We start from the raw sequence: 18,463 nt of genomic DNA, 5'->3' as shown, positions 1-18,463 counted from the left end.
CTCGAAAATCCAAAAAAAAAAAAAAAAAAAAAAAGCAAATATATTCAATAAAAGGATAGAAAAAAGTTGGAAAAATTTCTTCCATATAAAAACAGAAGAATAAAATCACAGTACTATGCTAATTACAGACACAATTGATTTTTTAAAATATATTTTATTTATTTATTTATTTGAGAGAAGGAGGGAGGGAGAGGAGAGGGAAGGAGAGAGGGAGAGAATGGGCACGCGTAGGGCCTCCAGCCACTGCAAAGGAACTCCAGATGCATGTGCCCACTTGTGCATCTGGCTTACGTGGGTCCTGAGGAATCGAACCGGATCCTTTGGCTTTGAAGGCAAATGCCTTAACTGCTAAGCCATCTCTCCAGTCACCAGACAAAACTGATTTTAAGACGTAAGCATTTATTCATAATAAGTGTTAAAAGACAATGGTTAGGCCGAGGAGATAGCTCAGTGGATAAGTGCTTGTTGTGCAAGCCTAAAGACCTAAGTTCAGACCGCAGCGCCCACACAGATGCCAGCAGTGGTTGCACACACCTGTGATCCCAGCACGGAGAGGTGGAGACAGGAGGATCCCTGGGCCTTGCTGGTTGAATTGGTGAGTTCTAGGCTCAATAAGAGATTTTATCTTAAAAAATAAGATAGAGAGCAACTGAGGCAGACACCTGATGTTGACCTCCACTTGATGATATGGCCTCTGCATACATGCATGCATGGGCTCGAGCACCTGTGCACACAGTGCACCCACACATGTATGAGCATGCACACATGCACATGTCACAGAAGATGTAAATTAACTAGATAACACACAGAGCAATCCAGTGACAGCAGCATGTCAACAAGCACACAGAAAGGTGAGAAGTAAAAGGGCTTAAGCAGATACGCCATTCAGTACTAGTGAAAGGAAGCTGACGCCATGTTCAGCCACAGGCTGTTGAGGTTGGGGTCTCCTGAAGCACATGCTGAGATGGGGCTGGGGGGTAAGATGTGGACCAGGGAAGACACTGTGAGGCACAGGGGGATAAAGCAAGAGGGGCAGAGACATGGTGTACTAAGCCTCTGCTCTTTGGGGTGATGGGATGCAGGCAGAAGTAGTTGGGCCTATATTCGTTCTTTTTTAATTTCTGTGACCAAAATCCATGGCACAATAACTTAAGAGAGGGAGGGTGTATTTTGGTTCAGGGTTTCAGAGGTGGTGTGGCCCACCCCACCAGAAAAGGCCTGATGAAGCCCCTGGCGAGGAGCATGTGGAGGCTTGTTCCCACGGTGTGGGCCAGGGAGCCGAGAAAGCCAGCCCAGTCAGAGGTGGCGTAAGCCCAGAAGTGACCTACTTCTGCCAACTAGGCCTCACCTCCTGGAGTCTCCCAAGTCTTTCTTCAAAATAGTGCCACAGGCTGGGGACAAAAGGTTCAACACCTGAACCTGTAGGGGGCCTTCCAGAGTCAAGTCATAGCACGGAAGCTGGCACTGTTTCATCTCCTGCAGGAAGCTGGGGGCACTGGTATTGGTTTTTCCCCCTTACCTCTTACATGTGTGTAACAAGCAGAGCTCTGAATTTGAAGAATGTGTTGTCAAAACAGCACTGAGAATATTATTTAGCATGGACCTGTAAGACAAAGGTTACTGACTAGTCCTATTTTTAACTCAGGCACAGAACCCCCTGAGCCTTGGCTTTCCTATGTAAAGTGAAGTGAACTGTTTCAGATGCCCCAGCGACTTTCCCTTATCGTGGCCACTTGCCTGGAGGCGGCCTCTGGCCTCCGCCTGTGTTCCCAGCCTGTGTGTGTGTGTGTGTCCACCTCTGGACTCCCAGGCCTCCTATTGCCATGGCCGGCTATGCAGCACCCCTGCCCCTTTGTGTTGCTTATAGGTATCTATCCAGAGGACACCTGGATACAGAGGCCTTGCGCCACCCACCCCACTGGAGTCATCTCACCCTGTCTCCAGTTTACCCCCTCCCCCTCCAGGGGGCCCCTGTGACCCTTTCAGCTTGATGAGCTATTTTCTACCCATTGCTGTTACCAGTTGGGATAGTAGCTTGCTCCCCACCATGGTCCCGACCTGCCGTGCGGGAGGCAGTGGATAAGGGCTGCCAGGTGGGGAGCCCCAGGTCCCCCTCTGTGGTTCTCCGCAGCCCCGGTGGTGGGCCTCAAGGAGCGCTCTGAGGCTGCGCGGCTCGCAGCAGCGCAGTGCAGGGCCAGCACGTGGGGCGCACACGTGGGGCGCACGCGCGGGACGGCACGCGCTCCCCGGGCGAACTGAAGACCCTGCTCTGGGCGCACAGCCAGCCTGGCGGTGGTCGGCCCAGCGTGCGCCTGGGGCTCCGAGGAGTTGAGGCTTGGTGCTTGCCAGGAGCCCGTCGGGTGTGAGCCGTAGCCGGCGTTGCTTTCGCTCAAGCGTAGACACTTGCCAGTGCCTGACGCTTGAGAAACGAGTCAGAAACTCTTCTCGCTTAGTCTCCAGGCCCTTTGTAAACATTCCTTTAGTGAGAATTTTAACAAAGATTTAAAACATTTTTATTTTTAAGGGTTAATGGGAACGAAATGGTTGGCTGCCGGAAAGTGAATGAACTCGAAGCCCACATCGGAGACCAGGTAACGGCGATCGAAAGCGCTGCCCACCCGCGGGCAGCGGAGGGCGCTGGGCCCAAAGCAGGCGGCACCTCGCCAGCCAGCCGGCCAGCCCCCGCCGGGGACGCCCTTCTGCGTGCCGGCCGCGCTCCGGGGCCTGACTGCACGCACGCACGCACGCCGGCAGAAGCCCGGGAACACGCCTTTCTTCTGTATTAACCTGGGGTCATTATTAGCAGGGCTCTCCGTCCTGACTTGTTTCAGACTGAGCAGGCTTCTCTTTAGGCAGAGAAACGCATGCTTTCCGGTAGTAAATGCCGCTCGGGAGAGCTGTAGTCACAGTGACCAGTGAGACCCAGTTAGCGTTGAGCAATTTAGCCCTGAGAGCTTCTGAGGGCGCATTTGGAGACGAGCTGTGGCCTCTTCGCTGGCTCTGCGCGTGCTGGGCGAGGCGGTAATGCCATGCTGGGCTTGGAATCGGACGCCTTTTTAAAATGCATTTGAGCCTGTCAGATTCACGAGCAGTTTGAGAATCATGGCTTAATTTACTTGATTCAATATGTTGGTTTGAAATGTGACACATTTTCTTTCTTTTTTGAACTCTTCTGAGACTTTCATACATTTTCAAATAAAAAATAACTAGAGAGCCACCAAATATTTGCTTCTGGCTGGTACCATCCACACCAGAACATCTATCTCATATGTGGTCCTCAAACCTGCCTCATTGTACTTACAGCAGTGGAGCCTTGCCATGATGACCTCCTTCTTCTCTGTGAGAAAACCTAGCATGATTGATAATTATTTTGGATAGTGTCCCTTAGTTGTCTCAGCACAAGTTGTACTCTTCAGGAAACACTCCTGGTTCAGCCAGCCACTTGTGACAGTTACCACAGCAGCATAAACGTCCCTTGGCTCAATAGTGAGCATTCCGGTGAGCTCGGATGCGGGCCAAGATTGCAAACTACCAAATCAAGGCTAACAAAATCTTGGGGTTTCCCTTGTGTTATCATTTGTTGTCTTCCACATGGGGCACAGATGGGCATAGAAGAGCTGGCAAAGGAGAGGACCTGCATCTGCCCTGGGGTGGGGTCAGGACTGCCCAGATGTGTGCAGCCACTCTGACTCACGCAGGAGCTGGGCGCACAGTGAGAACTGCTGGACTCTCCTCATCCTGCCACTCACAGAAACAGTCCTCAGCCGTGGGCCGGGATTCCAAATACGCCTGGCTTTCCATTAAGGCAGCACAAGAAGAGAATGCAACCAAGGCCAGCCCATTTGTCTCGTGCCTGTTTCTCTAAGACAAGGTAACTCTTAAAAGGAGAAAAGGCTCTGAGGCTTGGGCACCACGATCCTGGAACATCTGGTCTTACCCAGTTAGCTGTGACTGGTACTGGACACCAAGAGATCCCACCCAAGCTTGATGGGCTCCCACTGGTGCCTTGGAGTTACAAGCTGCAGGCTTCTCACTTCAGAAACAATTAGTAGGTAATTGTGCATCACGAGTTGCTTCTCTCTGCTGACCTTAAGGAGCAGACGTAAGAGTGAAGGCTGAGTTCATTTATCTAGGTAGGAGAGCCCTTTTTTTTTTTTTAAGGATGTCTATAATGCTTTTTTTCAAACAAAGAATCAGTGGTTAGAATTTCCACCATTTCTTAAAGATACCATCACATTCTAACAGGCCTTTGTGTGAATGAATGTGTGGGATGCAGTCTGTTTACCCAAGAAAAAAAGCCATGTCAAACTCAAAATGAGGCCCTATCCTATAGCCCACAGGCCTCTGCTGAGCCCCTCACATTCTCTTGGTCCCACTTCCCCAGCTCCACGCTGGTGCTCTTGGTATTAATTGCCTGTTGCAGCAGGTATTTGAATACATCTCCTCTTTCATCTGAAGAAAATATTAGCATATCGCAGAGCTGTTGGGACAGATTGTATCCGAGGCACTTCTTCCTCCCCGCAGAAAAGCCCATCAATCATAACCGAATATAGTGATTACTAATGTCACAGCTTTTCTCCACGTGTCTGTGTGCAGCTAAATGAAGAGTGGCGCTTACATTCTGATCGAGAGACTCTCACACCGCCAAACAATCACTTGCCATTTTATCAAAAAATTATATTGAAAAATACTCCTATCCCAGAACCTATTTTTGGTTGATCTATTATTAATTTACTGAAGCCTTCCTGAGGAAACTGCAACAGAGACTGTTTATCAGAATTTATAGTTGTTGCAGACTAAGTTTATCTCTCTTTTCTTTTAAAATCACATATCCTTGCATATGGCAAACTAATACACCAACACAGCAATGAGGGACCTGGCGTTTGACAGTGTGGGGCACTGGGGCTGCCTGGCTGTGTGTCTGTGTCTCGGTGCTGACTGGCCTCGAGGAAGCTGGGCTCCTTCGAGACTGTTGCCACCTGTGAAACTGGAAAACAATATTCTAAAGTCTGCCCAATACTGCTGCAGTTCTATGTGAGGCTTAAAATAAAATGAGCTTGCCACAGTGCTGGCCTGTAGGAATGGATGAAGCAGCCGAGGAAGATGTGACCTGGGAGTTTGCAGGTGGGACGTGAAAGCCACAGGGAAAGGGTGAGCGAGCCCTGTACGCGCAACGCTCACATTTACATCTCGGGGCACCAGCTTTGCAGGGGTTCAGAGAGCAAAGCATCGTTCCCCAGTCCTATGGCCCGCCCGGGAAACCTTCCTCCCTGAGCTCCCACGAGCCCTTGTTCGAGCAGAAACCAAGACCAGAGCTTCCCACGTGTCCAGCCCCTTATCTATCAGCCAGTCTTGTTGGCTCTGTCTTGAGTAGGACCTTGAACAGTATAAGACACTGTCATCTCTGGCCTGGCCTGTCAGGTTGTCTTATTTCCTCCTCATCGTTCACCTGCCGTATTCCGCACAAGAGCCAGAGTTACCTGTTGAAGCTATCAGAGAACTGGTAATGAAGATACCTATGGCTTTGGATGTGCCTCAAGGACAAGGTGGCCACCAACCTGGCCAGGGAACTCTGCTAGAGCCAGTCCTTGATATTTGAGGGTGCTACCCACAGCACACCTTTTCCTTAGACTCCAACATGTGGAACTTGGCTTCGCATAGAAGAAAGCAGTGGCACCTTCTGTGTGATGCCCACTCTGATGCTAACTGGCTGACTCAAGTGGTGGAGGACAGCTCATGTCACTCAGAGCAGGCAGGGACAACCTGATGAGAAAGACGGACTGGAATTCCATTCAGGCCTGGTTGAGGAACGGGGTGAAGGTTGCAGTGTGACACAGGAAAGCCCGGGGACACAGAGGGGAGGTGGCTGGGGGCCTTGAGATAAGCCTTGTGGCAAGAAGCCCTTGTTCCTCAGGGCAGGTGGAGCAGACCCATTCTGAAAGCTGAGCTTGGGGAGGCGTGCTGTTGAGGGCCGGGTGTGAACCCAGCACAGGGGTCCGGGAGGAGGGTGTGCTGAAGGTCTCTGGTTATGACCAAGGAGGAGGTGTGAGAGGCTTGCTGTGGCTATAAGCAGTGTGTTGGGGAGCTTTGAGGGTGTCACTGGAGTTGGGGGTGCCTGTCAGATGATCATCCACTTATCATCAGCCTGCCTTTGCTGGTGTGGGGCACCAGGTGGTTACTGGGGACACTGGTCCCAGGAAGCACAAAGTCAGTGCGGGAACACAGGCTGTAGCCACAGCTGATAATGGGTCACACTTTTCATTGTTGGCACATCCTCTTGATCATGAGGATTTAGGTATAAATCAGGCAACATTAGTTGCTCTAGCGTGCCACTTGAGGGGCAGTGGGTAGTGGACCCCATGGGCTTATAAGAGGAGGGATCTCTGCTGGGCACTGAGAAGTACAGAGGATGGCAGAGGGTGGGAGGGCTGAGCTTGACTCGGACAAGGGCAAGACTGCAGGCGGCCTGTGCTGACTCCAGGCTCTTCAGGTCTCAGCGCAAACAGAAGGAAGGCAGGTCTTCTCTTTCTCTATTTTAAAGATGATTCTGGCCTGGTTCTCACGTTTGGGAGGATGTGACTGGCTCAGGTCTTAGCAGTCCCTGCACTGGTTCCATCAGAAGGCTTTTCCCGTGACCAGAGCAGTCAGTGCCCACAGTGGGCTTTTCTCTAAGCAAGACCCTCTCCCATTATATGCAAACCAAGAGCAGGTTTCTAGGTAGGTATTGTGGCCCCTGATCCTTTAGGCTAGCCCCTGCTGGTGAGGAGCTCTGAGTTCTATGAGTATGTGAAAGTGGGCTGGGCAAGAAAGAAAGGAGAGCCGGGTGAGGTGGTGCACACTTATGTCTCAGCACTCAGGGTTGCTGTAAATTTAAACCTAGCCTGATCTACCTAGCAAGTTCCAGGCCAATTGAGACTTCTTAATACAACTCTGTTTCAACACAAACCCAAAATGGCAGTAGCTGAGTTGGTAAAATGCTTGCCTTGCAAGCATGAGGACCTGAGTTTAACTCCCAGCGCTCACATACAAATACCAGGCATGGTTGCACCTGCTTATAACCCCAGCACTGAGAAAGTGGAGCCAGGAAGATCCCTGGGCCTCAGTGGCTGGCCAGTCTAGCCTAATTGCAAGCTTCAGGCCGATGAGAGGCCCCGTCTCAAAAACCATCCCATGCGCACACATGGGCCTCACACACAAACATGCTCGCACACATGCATTGAAAAAACAAACAGCAAAGAGAGAGAGAAGAGTGAGTCAGGAAATTATTCTAGGAGAGCTGATATCTGGCATCTTTGAGTCCCTAGAGAGATAGGCTTGAGGCTTCTTTAAAAAAAATGGGCTGGGGAGATTGCTCAGTGGTTAAGGCACTTGCTATAATGCCTAAAAGCCAGGGTTTGATTCCCCAGTACTCACGTAGAGCCAGATGCACAAGGTGGCATATAAGTCTGGAGTTTGTTTGTGGTGGCTGGAGGCCATGGCCGCGTCCATTCTCTCTCTCCCTCTCTCTACTTTTTTCTGTCTGTCTCAAATGATTAAATAAATATCTTAAAAATTTCTATTTACCTGAGAAAGAGAGAATGAACATGAGTACACCAGGGCCTCCTGCTGCTGTAAACGAACTCTGGACACATGTGACACTTTGTGCACCTGGCTTTACGTGGGTACTGGGGAATGGAACCCGGGGCCTGCAGGCTTGGCAAGTCAGCACACACCATTAACTGCTCAGCCTTCTGCTCGGCTCCGGCTTGGAGCTTCTTGTCGTCACCGTGTGGCTGCTCAGTGTCCAGAGTGCCGTGTTAGTAGTCCTTTCAGTCACACATGGAACCTAAGTGTCTTCAAAATGACAACCCAAAGCAGGAGAAGGTGTGCGCGGCCTGGAGAGTCTGTAACGGCAAGTTTCCTTCTTTGCCTTGGCTACAGGGAGACCCCCAAGCCAGAGTTTTGCTCTCTTAACAACTGTGACTTGTGGATTTCTTTATAGTTCATTTTTCGCTCTACTCTCTTCATTTTTATGGCTCTCGTTTGGATGTCTTTTTATGCAAGCTTGTTCAGTTTGGGTGAAGGCAGGGTGTGCATATGTTCAATAAGTAAGTGCATAGTCTTGGCCCTTGGGGGTGAGCCCCGGAGCAGGGAGAGCCCGCCAGCTCCAGGAGGCAGGAGAAGGCTTTGTTAGAGGTGAGCGATGCCTAGCCGCCACTCTCCCACATGTCCCCAAATTGAGAGTTTGTGTTTATGAGGTTCTGAATGTAGTCTAATTTTTTTCTATCTGGTTTGGTTCATCTCTACCAGCTGGTAAATAGGAAATGTTCACGGTAGGAAGCCAATACTCCGCAGAGTGTAAACAGATGGAATCGATATAAAGTGACAAGTTAGACTGGGCTGCTGAGAACTCAGAGCCAAAACTCCAAACATAACCGTCAAGCGACTTATTCCGTTCCAGTTCATTTAGCCCTGAATAGCTTCATATCTGCACAGCTGTGCTGTTCTTTCCCCTTCCTTTCTTCTGGGTTGATAATGACAATCTCAAAGAAAAAACTTTAATTAAAGATTTTATACAAAATAGCCAAAAGTAGAATAATAAGGAAAATGAGCATTGATGTGTTTATTGTAAGAGAAATCCTTTTCCATGGTTTCATTTAAAAATGTTCACTTCTTCCATCTTAAGGGGGTGTCGTGGGGGTGACAGGAAAAGGTGGCAGACGACAGCAGTGGTGCTTAAATCTTCTCTAAGTTGCCACAGAGCCAAGATGAGGGGCCGCAAGAAGCTCCCAGCCTTGGGACTCAGTCTGCAGGTGTGTGTGTGTGTGTGTGTGTGTGTGTGTGTGTGTGTGTGTGTGTGTACGTGTATGCATGTGTGCACATGCATATGTGCACACGTGTACAGCTCCTGACCTTTTTCTTCCAGAACCTGGTGGGAAGAGATGGCTGGGGGAGAGGATTTGGGCCCAAAGCAGGCAGAGTTGGGAAGCCTAGAACTGCAGGAGAATTGGGCTAATCTGTGGCTATGCTCCGGGAGGGTCTCCCAAGCCCTACAGGCTGAGCGAGAAGGCCGTACTCCAGAGAAGAAACCTGAGGCCTCAGGTCTCTTCTCCTATAAAGTCTGGGTGGTCATCAGCTCTTGATGGAGCTCAGCATGTTCCAAAGCTTCAAGGCATCTTGAAATAAAGCTCCACAGAACAGTAATGTGGTCTCTGGTGGCAGATTGTGGATCCCTCTGAGCTCTGGGGAGCAGATAAGAAAATAGTTGGGGTTTTCTTTGCATACTTCCCTGGAGCCACAAGCCACTGTCCCCTTCCTGCCCCCAGGATGCCTTGCACAGGTCTCATGTACGTATGAGCCAGTCCTGCACAGAGGCGGGTCAGCCTGATGCCTCCGTTGCCCAGGTTCAGCACGCGCTGTCCTCTGCTGAGCTTCCAGATCCACCACCGTGCACTTAGGGTGCTCCCTTCCCCAGGCCATGGGGTCTGAGCCTAGGAGGGGCAGAAACTGCTCTTCTTCCTTACCTTGTGACCTGTCTGAGCAGTGAGGACTCATTAGGATCCTGCCTGGGACCCTCTTTACTCTGTGGGTTCTTGATCCCCTCCAACCTCAGCTCCCATGCCCAGTGATCTTCCTGTCATCCTCCAGCTGCTGGGGTCCCCTGGCCTAGTGAGCATCCCCTTGAGAGCAGGAGAGCACAGCTGTCTATCTTCCCTGTGTCTTCTCACCCCACAGAAAGTTCAAGTGTCTTGTCCGTGCCACATGGAGGCTGCAGAGTGTATCGTATCACTTGGCCTCTGGCCACCCAGCTGTCTGTCCAGACCTCATCTCCTCTCCCAGGAAGGTGCTAACTGGACCTCTGAGTCCACAAGAGGTGAGGTGCCTGGTTGCCCTCTGGCTGGCGCCAGTGCCGCCTGTGTAGGGATTTCCCTGGATGACCGCAGCACCTTCCCTGTGACTGCTGCAGCCACCTGTCCACGTTGTCATATCAATCCATTTACACATCCATTTATCACCCACATACCTACATATCGGTCCATCTAAATCCACTCATCTACCCATCCATCCAGTCCACCAGCCATTTCCCATCACTTCATCTACCCATCCACTTACCTACACATCCATCCTTCCATCCAAACATCCATCTGTCTGTCCATCCACCTGTATACTCATCCCTGTGCCTGTCCACCTGCTTACTCAGCACCCATCAATCCACTCAGCATCAGTTCAACCACCTGTTCTCCATCATCCATCCATCCATCCTTTACTCCTTCTCCAGGCTTTGTTCTTGACCTGAATTCCTCCTACTCTTCTCTCGGCTTCTGCTCTGTAGGCTGGGCATTGGGGCAGTATAGGAAAGGAGTAATGAGGTTAGGGCGCGTCATGCTGGTCCAGCCCCTTGCTGTTCCTGTCCTGCGTGTATGGTAATTGGTCATTTAGGACTCTGTCCTCCACCTTTCATCCCAGTCAGCAGTTCTGGTTGCTTCGCTGTGCTGGTGAGGGAGGGTCCAGCCTAGAGCAGGTTCGGGCTCGGGGCGAGGCAAGTGCCATCCTTGCTCCTGCCCTCCATCTTGAAGGGCAGGCAGCCTCTCCTTCCTGTGGCACCCTTCATAAATCTTCTACATACTTTTCAGAAGAATAAACTTCATTCCTATTGCTTTAAAATTTGTTTACTTTTTACTGGCCACTTCCTCATCTTACGTTATTCTTACGTGAAACAGGGTTTTGTTTTAACAGTTGGGTTATGAGTCTTGGTTCATGAAGCCTTGTTTCAGACCTCTGAGACTCTCTCTGATGAAGAACCAGGCACTTTACTTGGCCCTCCTTGGCGTCTCTTTCTTTAACTCTGCCGTGGGCTCCGAGGACTCAGACAGGGTCAGATACTGCTTGGCTCCCAGGGCTTCCTGTTGCCTTCAAGAGCCGGCTAGGAAATGGGATGGCTGCACTATGGGATAGGTTGAGTGTCAGCCAGGCAAAAAGTGTTAAGAGGAGCTGGGCATGGTGGCACATGCCTTTAATCCTAGGCAGAGGTAGGAGGATCACCATGAGTTTGAGGTCACCCTAAGACTACATAGTGAATTCTAGGTCAGCCTGGGCTAGAGTGAGACCCTACCTCGAACCCCTCCCCCCAAAAAACGTGGTAAGAGGCGTAGGGTGCCGGTGGGCTGGGGAGCAGCGGGGGCTGGCGGCAGCACATACCGTACACCTAGCGGTACACATCCAGGCCTCGGCAAGCTGCGCTGTGGGGCGGGGCTGGCGTGAGGGGAATTCCTAGTGGGCACCCACGGAGAGTGACTGTGACACTTCTAAGGCATCTGTTGTCATTGCCTTTGTGGTGCTGGGACAAAACACACAGCCAAAAGCAGCTGACAGGAGGAAAGCGTTTCTTTCAGTTTACAGGCTTGAGGGGAAGCTCATGATGGCGGGGGAAGATGGTGGAGCGGAGGCTGGACATCACTCTTGTCCCAGCAGGTGAACGACAGCAAGAGGAGAGTGAGCTGAGGTAGCACTGCCAAATGGGGAGCTGGTAAGCCTCGGGGTCTGTCCCCCGAGTGACATCTCCTCCTGCAAGGCTCCCCGGCTGGGACCAAGCATCCAAAACACATGAGTGTATGGGGGACATCTGCTTCACACTACCCAGCATCTTTGGAAAACCTCTCAAGCCTATTTCCTGCCTTCTGTACCTTTAGTTTAAAGTCCTAACTAGCTATGATTTGGGGTTTTGTTTGGTGCTTTTCGAGTCAGGGTTTTGTAGCTTGGATTGGGCTCAGACTCACTATGTAGTCCAGGATGACTTTGGATTCTTGATCCTCCTGCCTCCACCTCCCAAATTCTGGGATTACAAACATGTGCCACCATGAGCAATAAAAACTGCTACTGATCTTCTTGAGAGAGAGTCTTGCTTTGTAGCCCAGACTTTGCGCTCTGCCCGCCCCAGCCGCTCGGCGCTGGAACTGCAAGCATGTGCCGCCGCGCTGGATGCTGGGTTCCCTTCAAGTCCTCCGCTTCCCCTATTGGTGCGCATACACCTCTGTCCCGCAGCCTGTGCCTTGGTAGAGCGAAGGCAGCCCAGGCAGTATGTAAATGAGTGGGCGTGGCTGCATTCCATTAAATCTATCTGTGGATATTGAAATTTGAAATTCACATAACTTTCACGGGTCACGAAACACAGTTCTTCCCTTGATTTCCTCCCACCACCCAACCATTAAGAAAAATTTTCTAAAACAATTCTTAGCTTGCTGGGATATAAAATAGGTGTGGTAGTGGTGGATGTCACTTGAGGGTTAGGTATGTCCATTGGGAGGGAGGGTTTTGGTGAGGAGGCCAGCCTTCCTTAGGCTCAAGGCTTGGGGCAAGCTTGAGACCATGGCCAGGTTTTCTTTTCTGTGAAGCTGGTATTGAGGTGGGGGGTGTAAAGCAATAATTCTTCCTGTAGGGACCCGTGCCCACCCTCCCCAAAAAGGTGTAAGGGGTTGGGAACGGGGAGATTGGAGAACAGGCTTACCAAGGGGAGGCCAGTTACCAAGTTGCAGCCAGAAACTAAGATACCCAGGTCGAAGTCGTTGGGAGTAGTGATGGATCGACGGTGATGAAACCAGCCAGAGCAAGGTTCCCAACCCTGTCCAGAGTGGATGGCAGTGCACAAGAGAAGGGCATCTTGGCAGCAGCCACAGTGTGGTCGTCACCCCAGAAAATCTTACATCATCTGGGCCCAGGCACTTCTGAGCCCCAAGGACACAGCAGCAGACAAGAGCAAGGCCCCGCTGCCCAGGGAAGAAAGCCAGTACAGACAGAAACACAGAGAAAATGGCCCAGGTGTTGGCCAAACGAGGCTCAGCTTCCACCTCTGCACAGGCGGCACTGAAGGCCCTCCGTGAGTACCAGTGGGATCACCTTGCACCAGCCAGGACTTTGCAGCCTGTGAGAAGAGCGCGACTTCCAAGTGGTGCAGCCTGCTAGAGCGCAGGGACCCTGGCGGGGCAGGACTCGGCCACTGTCATCTTCCCTCCTGCCTTGCACCGACCAGGCCTGTCACCAGAGTCCTCACGTGGATGCCTTTGATAAGGCTCACCATCTGCAGTTCCTTCTGCAGCTCGTGCCAAGCTTGCATCTGACAAGCACTCAGACACTTGGAGATGTACCTCCGGTGGGTATGAGCTCTGTGCCAGGCTTGGGACTTGCAGCTCTCCATGCTGGGGACGCATATGGGTGACCGTGGGCTTGTAAAGTGAGGTGTTGTTCTTGTCCTCCTCTGCGTCCCCAGAAGGCGTGGCGGGATTTGGTGACAGTCAGGCTGCTATGGTTTTCCTTGGCCACAGGAGCCATTGCTCTGGGGTTGGAGCTCCATCATTAGACCCAGTGGCAGAGTGGAAGACACATAGACTCATGGTGCCAGCCTCGCTGAGTCATCCAGGAGATGGGGGTCGTGCTGGCCCATGTGCTGTGTTGTGCATTTAGTATGGGGTTTCTCACTAATAGTCAGTGACCTGTGTTGGTCACCATGATCACATTGATGTCAAGTGAATGAAATGGTGACCCCATCCTGGGTTGGTCTTGAGCTGCTGGAGCCCTGGTCTGCTAGAGGAAGCTTTTGCAGACAGATCACAGGGTTTCCTCAGCCTGTGGCTTCTTTGCCAAGTGGGTGGGTTGGGGAAGGAAGCAGATATGGCCATTCATTCCAGCAAATTATTCTCAAGCATGCATGTTGTGCCCGTGTTGCTCTAGACTGTGGGGGGCTAACAAGGAGCAAAGTGCTGTGGTAGAGCCAACAATGAGGGAGTGGGGAGCGCAGACAGGCCTGGCCCTGTTAGCTGCTGAGGAGTCCCCTCTCTGCCAGTGCTCGGGGAAGGCCTGTCTGATCCGGTGACATTGAAGCCGTGTCCTGACTGAAGGGAAGTTAGGTGCTAGAGCAGCATGGAGGTGGGAGAGGCAGATAGCAGGGGACACTGGGGAGAAGGCAGAGGCTGCAGGAGACCGAGGGAACGGGGACTTGAAAGCTAAGTCAGAAAGAAAGCGTGCCAGATGCCTGCGGGGACAGCAAGGTGAGGACCGAGGAGTGGCAGCTGGGTCTAGTGACTTTGGTCACACAGACAGGAACAGTTCTGTGCAGTGGTAAGGATAGAAGTGACTGAGGCAATCTTGAGAGATGACACAGCATTTCTACTAAAGGACTCAAGACTGGGGAGGAGGCAGGCAAGGACAGAGGCAGGAGCCCGGAAGTGACTTCTGTGGGAAAGCCATCCTCCCCACAAGCTCCTCAGGACAGACAGCGAAGGCAGCCATCCCAAAGGGGCTCCCTTGCCTAGTGGCCAGGCTTGATGAGCCTAAGACAGCACGTGGGCATGCTGGGAACGTGTCAGGACAAAAGGAGCCTGCCCATCGTCTGCTGGTTCTGCCCTCCTCTGGGTTCTGTCTCCTCCAGGCTCCCACGGGCTGGTCTTGGCTTCAGTTAGCACCCGATAGAGAGTCAGACGCTCCAGCATCCAGTCTTCCAACTTCCGCCTCCCTCTCCAGTCACATCTCCTGTCTTACACTCTGTCCCCTCTTGTCCCCATTCTGCTCACCCAGTTACCCCTGTTGAGTCAGATGCGCCCTCCTACAGGAGGCCTCCCAGACCACACTGACTGTGTTTATGTTCCTCTCTGAGTGCCATCCCCACACCGTGTGTGTGTGTGTGTGTGTGTGTGTGAGAGAGAGAGAGAGAGAGAGAGAGAGAGAGAGAGAGAGATTGGCATGTGTGTGCCCATACAGCACCTCATGTGCTTGTCTGCACCGGGCGGGCTCCCCTGCTGTGGCAGGAGCAGATTTCAGGTGTCCTGCTCCATCACTCTTCTGCCCATTCTTATGTGAGCCAGAGTCTTTTAAAGATCCCATCGCTTGGCATTTTTTCACAAGCTCTAGCTGTTTCTGTGGGTCCCCAGAATCAACCATTCTTGCGGAGGAAATGCTGTAACTACTGAGCCATCTCTCCAACCCCCTTGCCTGACTTACTCCTGTGCTCTGTTTGGTTAATGGTGTGGTCACATATCTGGGCCTCCCTGCACGTGATGTGGCGAAAAGGTAAATTCCCTGGAGGGCAGCACCCTGCTGTCCAGCGGTGGCTGTGGAATTACTTATGAAAACTGCCCAAAACTCTTGGTTTCCATCTCTAGAAACACAGATGGGGTGGGTGGGAGCATTCACTTCCAGGGCTCCTGCCCACACGAGCCCCGATAGACACCCTTCATGAAGACTCAGCTTCCCTCCCTTCCATCTTCTCAGGGCCATGCCAAACACCTCATATTCATTTTTTTTTTTTTCGAGGTAGGATTTCACTCTAGCTCAGGCTGACCTTGAATTCACTATGTAGTCTCAGGGTGGCCTCGAACTCACAGCAGTCTTTCTACCTCTGCCTCCCAAGTGCTGGGATTAAAGGTGTGCGCCACCACGCCCAGACCAAACACCTCATATTCTTTCCCCACTATATCTCATATATTTGGGAACAGTCTCTACAAAACTTTTGCTTGGTATCTTTTAAAAAAAAATGAGAGGGATTGAAATATACAGTCATTTCCCAGCTCGTAGTAAAAATAGGCTGCATATGGCTGTGAAAAACAAAAATCGTACAAGTCCAGCTATGCCAGAACTGTAGTTTTTAAAGCATCAATTAACAAAAAAGATTTTTCATATGGCCCTAAAAGGGAATGAATTGTGTATGAGACTTACTGTTTTACATTAGAAAGAGTTATTTTTTTTAACTTACTAAGACCATTTACTGAGAAAATTGCCTTGAAAACATTCAATAAATGCAAAGTGTTCTTTTTACTCCAAAGACATGTCATTTTGCAATGTGCACCACTGAGAATCTCTGAAAACATTTTGTTTTACAAGAAGTATTAAAAACTTTCACATTTTTATTACCATTTGGGTTTTCAACCCTGGATCTTTTGACTTTCCTGAAAATACTTTTTCTATGTAGGTTTCCAAAAATATGAAGACCATTATCAAAGCCTTTAAGCTCATTGATGTTAACAACACTGGCCAGGTGAAGCCGCAGGAACTGAGGCGGATTCTGGAAGCCTTCTGCTCGAAGATGAGCGATGAAGAGTACGAGAGGTGAGTGAGTCAGGAGAGGGTGTGGTACGCCCTCCTGAGCCAAGCTCACATGGAGCTGCAAGATGTTGGGTCCTCCTTCCATCTTTATCCTCCCTGCCTTTTGGGGCATTTTTCCTGGGTTCCTGAGGCCATAAATTCTAAAATGTGGGATCTAATGGTTCTCATTCCTTGGGAGCCCTGGGATGGGTGTGGTCATGAACATGCCAAGTTGGACACCGTTGTTACTGCCTGCTCCATCAGCTAGTGCCTTTCCTTCTGGCTTGACATAGTGCCCCGGTGTTCCTGGCTTTCCAGTTTCCAGCATGTTTGACTGGAGGCTTGGGGTGGGGGAGAAGAATCAAGGCTTCCCATGGCCTCGCCTTCCCGATAGAGCTAGAAAGCTTGGAGGCCTGTGCCGAGGCCGCAGTGGTGATGGAGGGAGGGGCTTCTGCGGGCCAGGTCCGGACGTGGGACTGTGTGCATGGGGTGTGTGTGCTGCCCGTGAACTCGGGACCATTTAGAAAAGGCCAGACGCTTGGCTCCCACTTGACGCCTGAGTTCTGAGTGGAAGCCGCTGGAGGAGGCCTTGTTTTTTATGACATACCACCTGAGAGGATGCCCTTCTTCCTGCCCTCTTTAGCCACCTTGCTAAACATGGCAACCACCCTTGGCCACAGTTCTGCTCTCAAGGTCTCAGTACATGGTTCACCACTCCAGTAGTATTCAGTGGAGGATCCAAGAAACAGATCATACATACATGTAAATTTTTTAGTTTATTTTTGGGAGAGAGAAAATTGGCATGCCAGTGCCTGTAGCCACTACATTCAAACTCCAGATGTGTGCCCCTTAATGGATGAACAATCTCTCCTGCCCTATCTTTTGTAATATTTTGTTTATTTATTTATTTGACAGAGAAAGAGAGAGAGAGAGAGAGAGAGAGCCAGGGCCAGTCACTGCAAATGAACTCCAGACACATGCGCCCCCTTGTACATCTCGCTAAAGTGGGTCCTGGGGAATTGAACCTGGGTCCTTTGGCTTTACAGGCAAGCACCTTAACTGCTAAGCCATCCCTCCAACCTTTTTAAAAGTTATTTTATTTTTATTTATTGCCCTATCTTTTTAGGTCCCTAGTTAGTGTCATCTAAGCTATGGTGACATGTCCTCCATGTTTCCTTGCCCTGAGACCCACTTCTCTCCTGCTGCAGCAGTGACCTTGTCTTTGAGATGTATCAGGAGCTACAGTGACCCTCCGGGCAGCAGTGGATAACGCCAGGGCAATGGGAAATTCCTAGCCTCTGGGTGAATTAATAAAGGCTCATGACTTTGGAAATGGCCTGGAGGGAGCAACTGCACCCTTAACCATATGGGAAACCAGCCAAGTCCCACAGTGCGTGGGACTGAAACAATGGATGATATTGAACCATATGTATATGTAATAAACCACACCAAGCACCCACTATGTGTGTGTGTGTGTGTGTGTGTGTGAGAGAGAGAGAGAGAGAGAGAGAGAGAGAGAGAGAGAGAGGGAGAGAGAGATTTCTCATATATGCATGCATCTTACAATAATACTTAATTTACAGGTACACCAAGAGATTAACAAGAATAACTAATAATAAAATATAAAAATTAAAATAGTGTACTACATATGATAAGTTATTTAAAATGTAGATATTGGGCTAAAGAGATGGCTTAGCGGGTAAGGAGCTTGCCTGCAAAGCCTAATGACAAGGGTTTAATTCCCCAGTACCCACGTAAAGCCAGATACACAAAGTGGTACATGCATCTAGAGTTTGTTTGCAGCAGCTAGAGGCTCTGATGTGCTCATTCTCTCCCTTTATGTCTGTCTCTCTGCTTGCAAATAAAGAATTTTTTTTAAAAAAGATAGTTCCCACCCTTTTGAACATTTTCTTTTCTTTTTTTCCTCTTTATAACCTACCTCACAATATGAAAGACATAATAGAGTTTTAATTTTTACATCCTTTCTGGCTGGGAAAGTGTCCAGTGTAAGATCCAAACAAAACAGATTAAATAATTTTGTGCGGGCAATTACAGCCCAGAGGCAGCACACTCCTAAAACAGCGATCAAAAAACAAAGCCGTGTTTTATTTGACAATAAACCTTGTGTTTGGCACAGCAGTCTCCAACCTAGTAAATCTATAAAAAAAAAAAGTTCCTGTCTGTTTTCCCATCTCTTAAGTATTGAATAATAAAGAACCCACAAATTTTTATTTGAGATTTCTTTTAAGCCTCAAAAACAATGCTGTTTTCACGCCAGGGCTGGAGAAACTTCCCATAATAGAGTTGCTTCCTGTGGACCGACATGCAGAGGATCAAAAGGAGGCCAGTTCTCTAGCTGCTTTCATGTTTTCCTTATCGACGCTCAAGAAGACACCGTCTGGGGAGCTGCTTC

General features: G+C 50.2%; 1 protein-coding gene across 9 annotated transcripts in view; it reads left to right on the top strand.

Moving 5' to 3' along the window:
- Efcab6 (EF-hand calcium binding domain 6) overlaps nt 1–18,463 on the top strand; it is a 224,086-nt gene that overhangs the window by 55,920 nt on the left and 149,703 nt on the right. For 8 of the 9 annotated variants that reach the window (XM_045151826.1, XM_045151827.1, XM_045151824.1 and 5 more), the window contains 2 exons: nt 2,525–2,591; nt 15,938–16,074. In XM_045151826.1, the coding sequence (XP_045007761.1) occupies nt 2,525–2,591; nt 15,938–16,074 (204 nt within the window). The remainder of the gene's footprint in view (nt 1–2,524; nt 2,592–15,937; nt 16,075–18,463) is intronic. The other variant, XM_045151830.1, reaches the window with a different exon arrangement.

Source organism: Jaculus jaculus, chromosome 6 (assembly GCF_020740685.1).
Source record: "Jaculus jaculus isolate mJacJac1 chromosome 6, mJacJac1.mat.Y.cur, whole genome shotgun sequence".
Classification (NCBI taxonomy): domain Eukaryota; kingdom Metazoa; phylum Chordata; class Mammalia; order Rodentia; family Dipodidae; genus Jaculus; species Jaculus jaculus.
The sequence above is the reverse complement of the archived record's forward strand: the minus strand, read 5'-3'. Positions and strand labels throughout refer to the sequence as shown.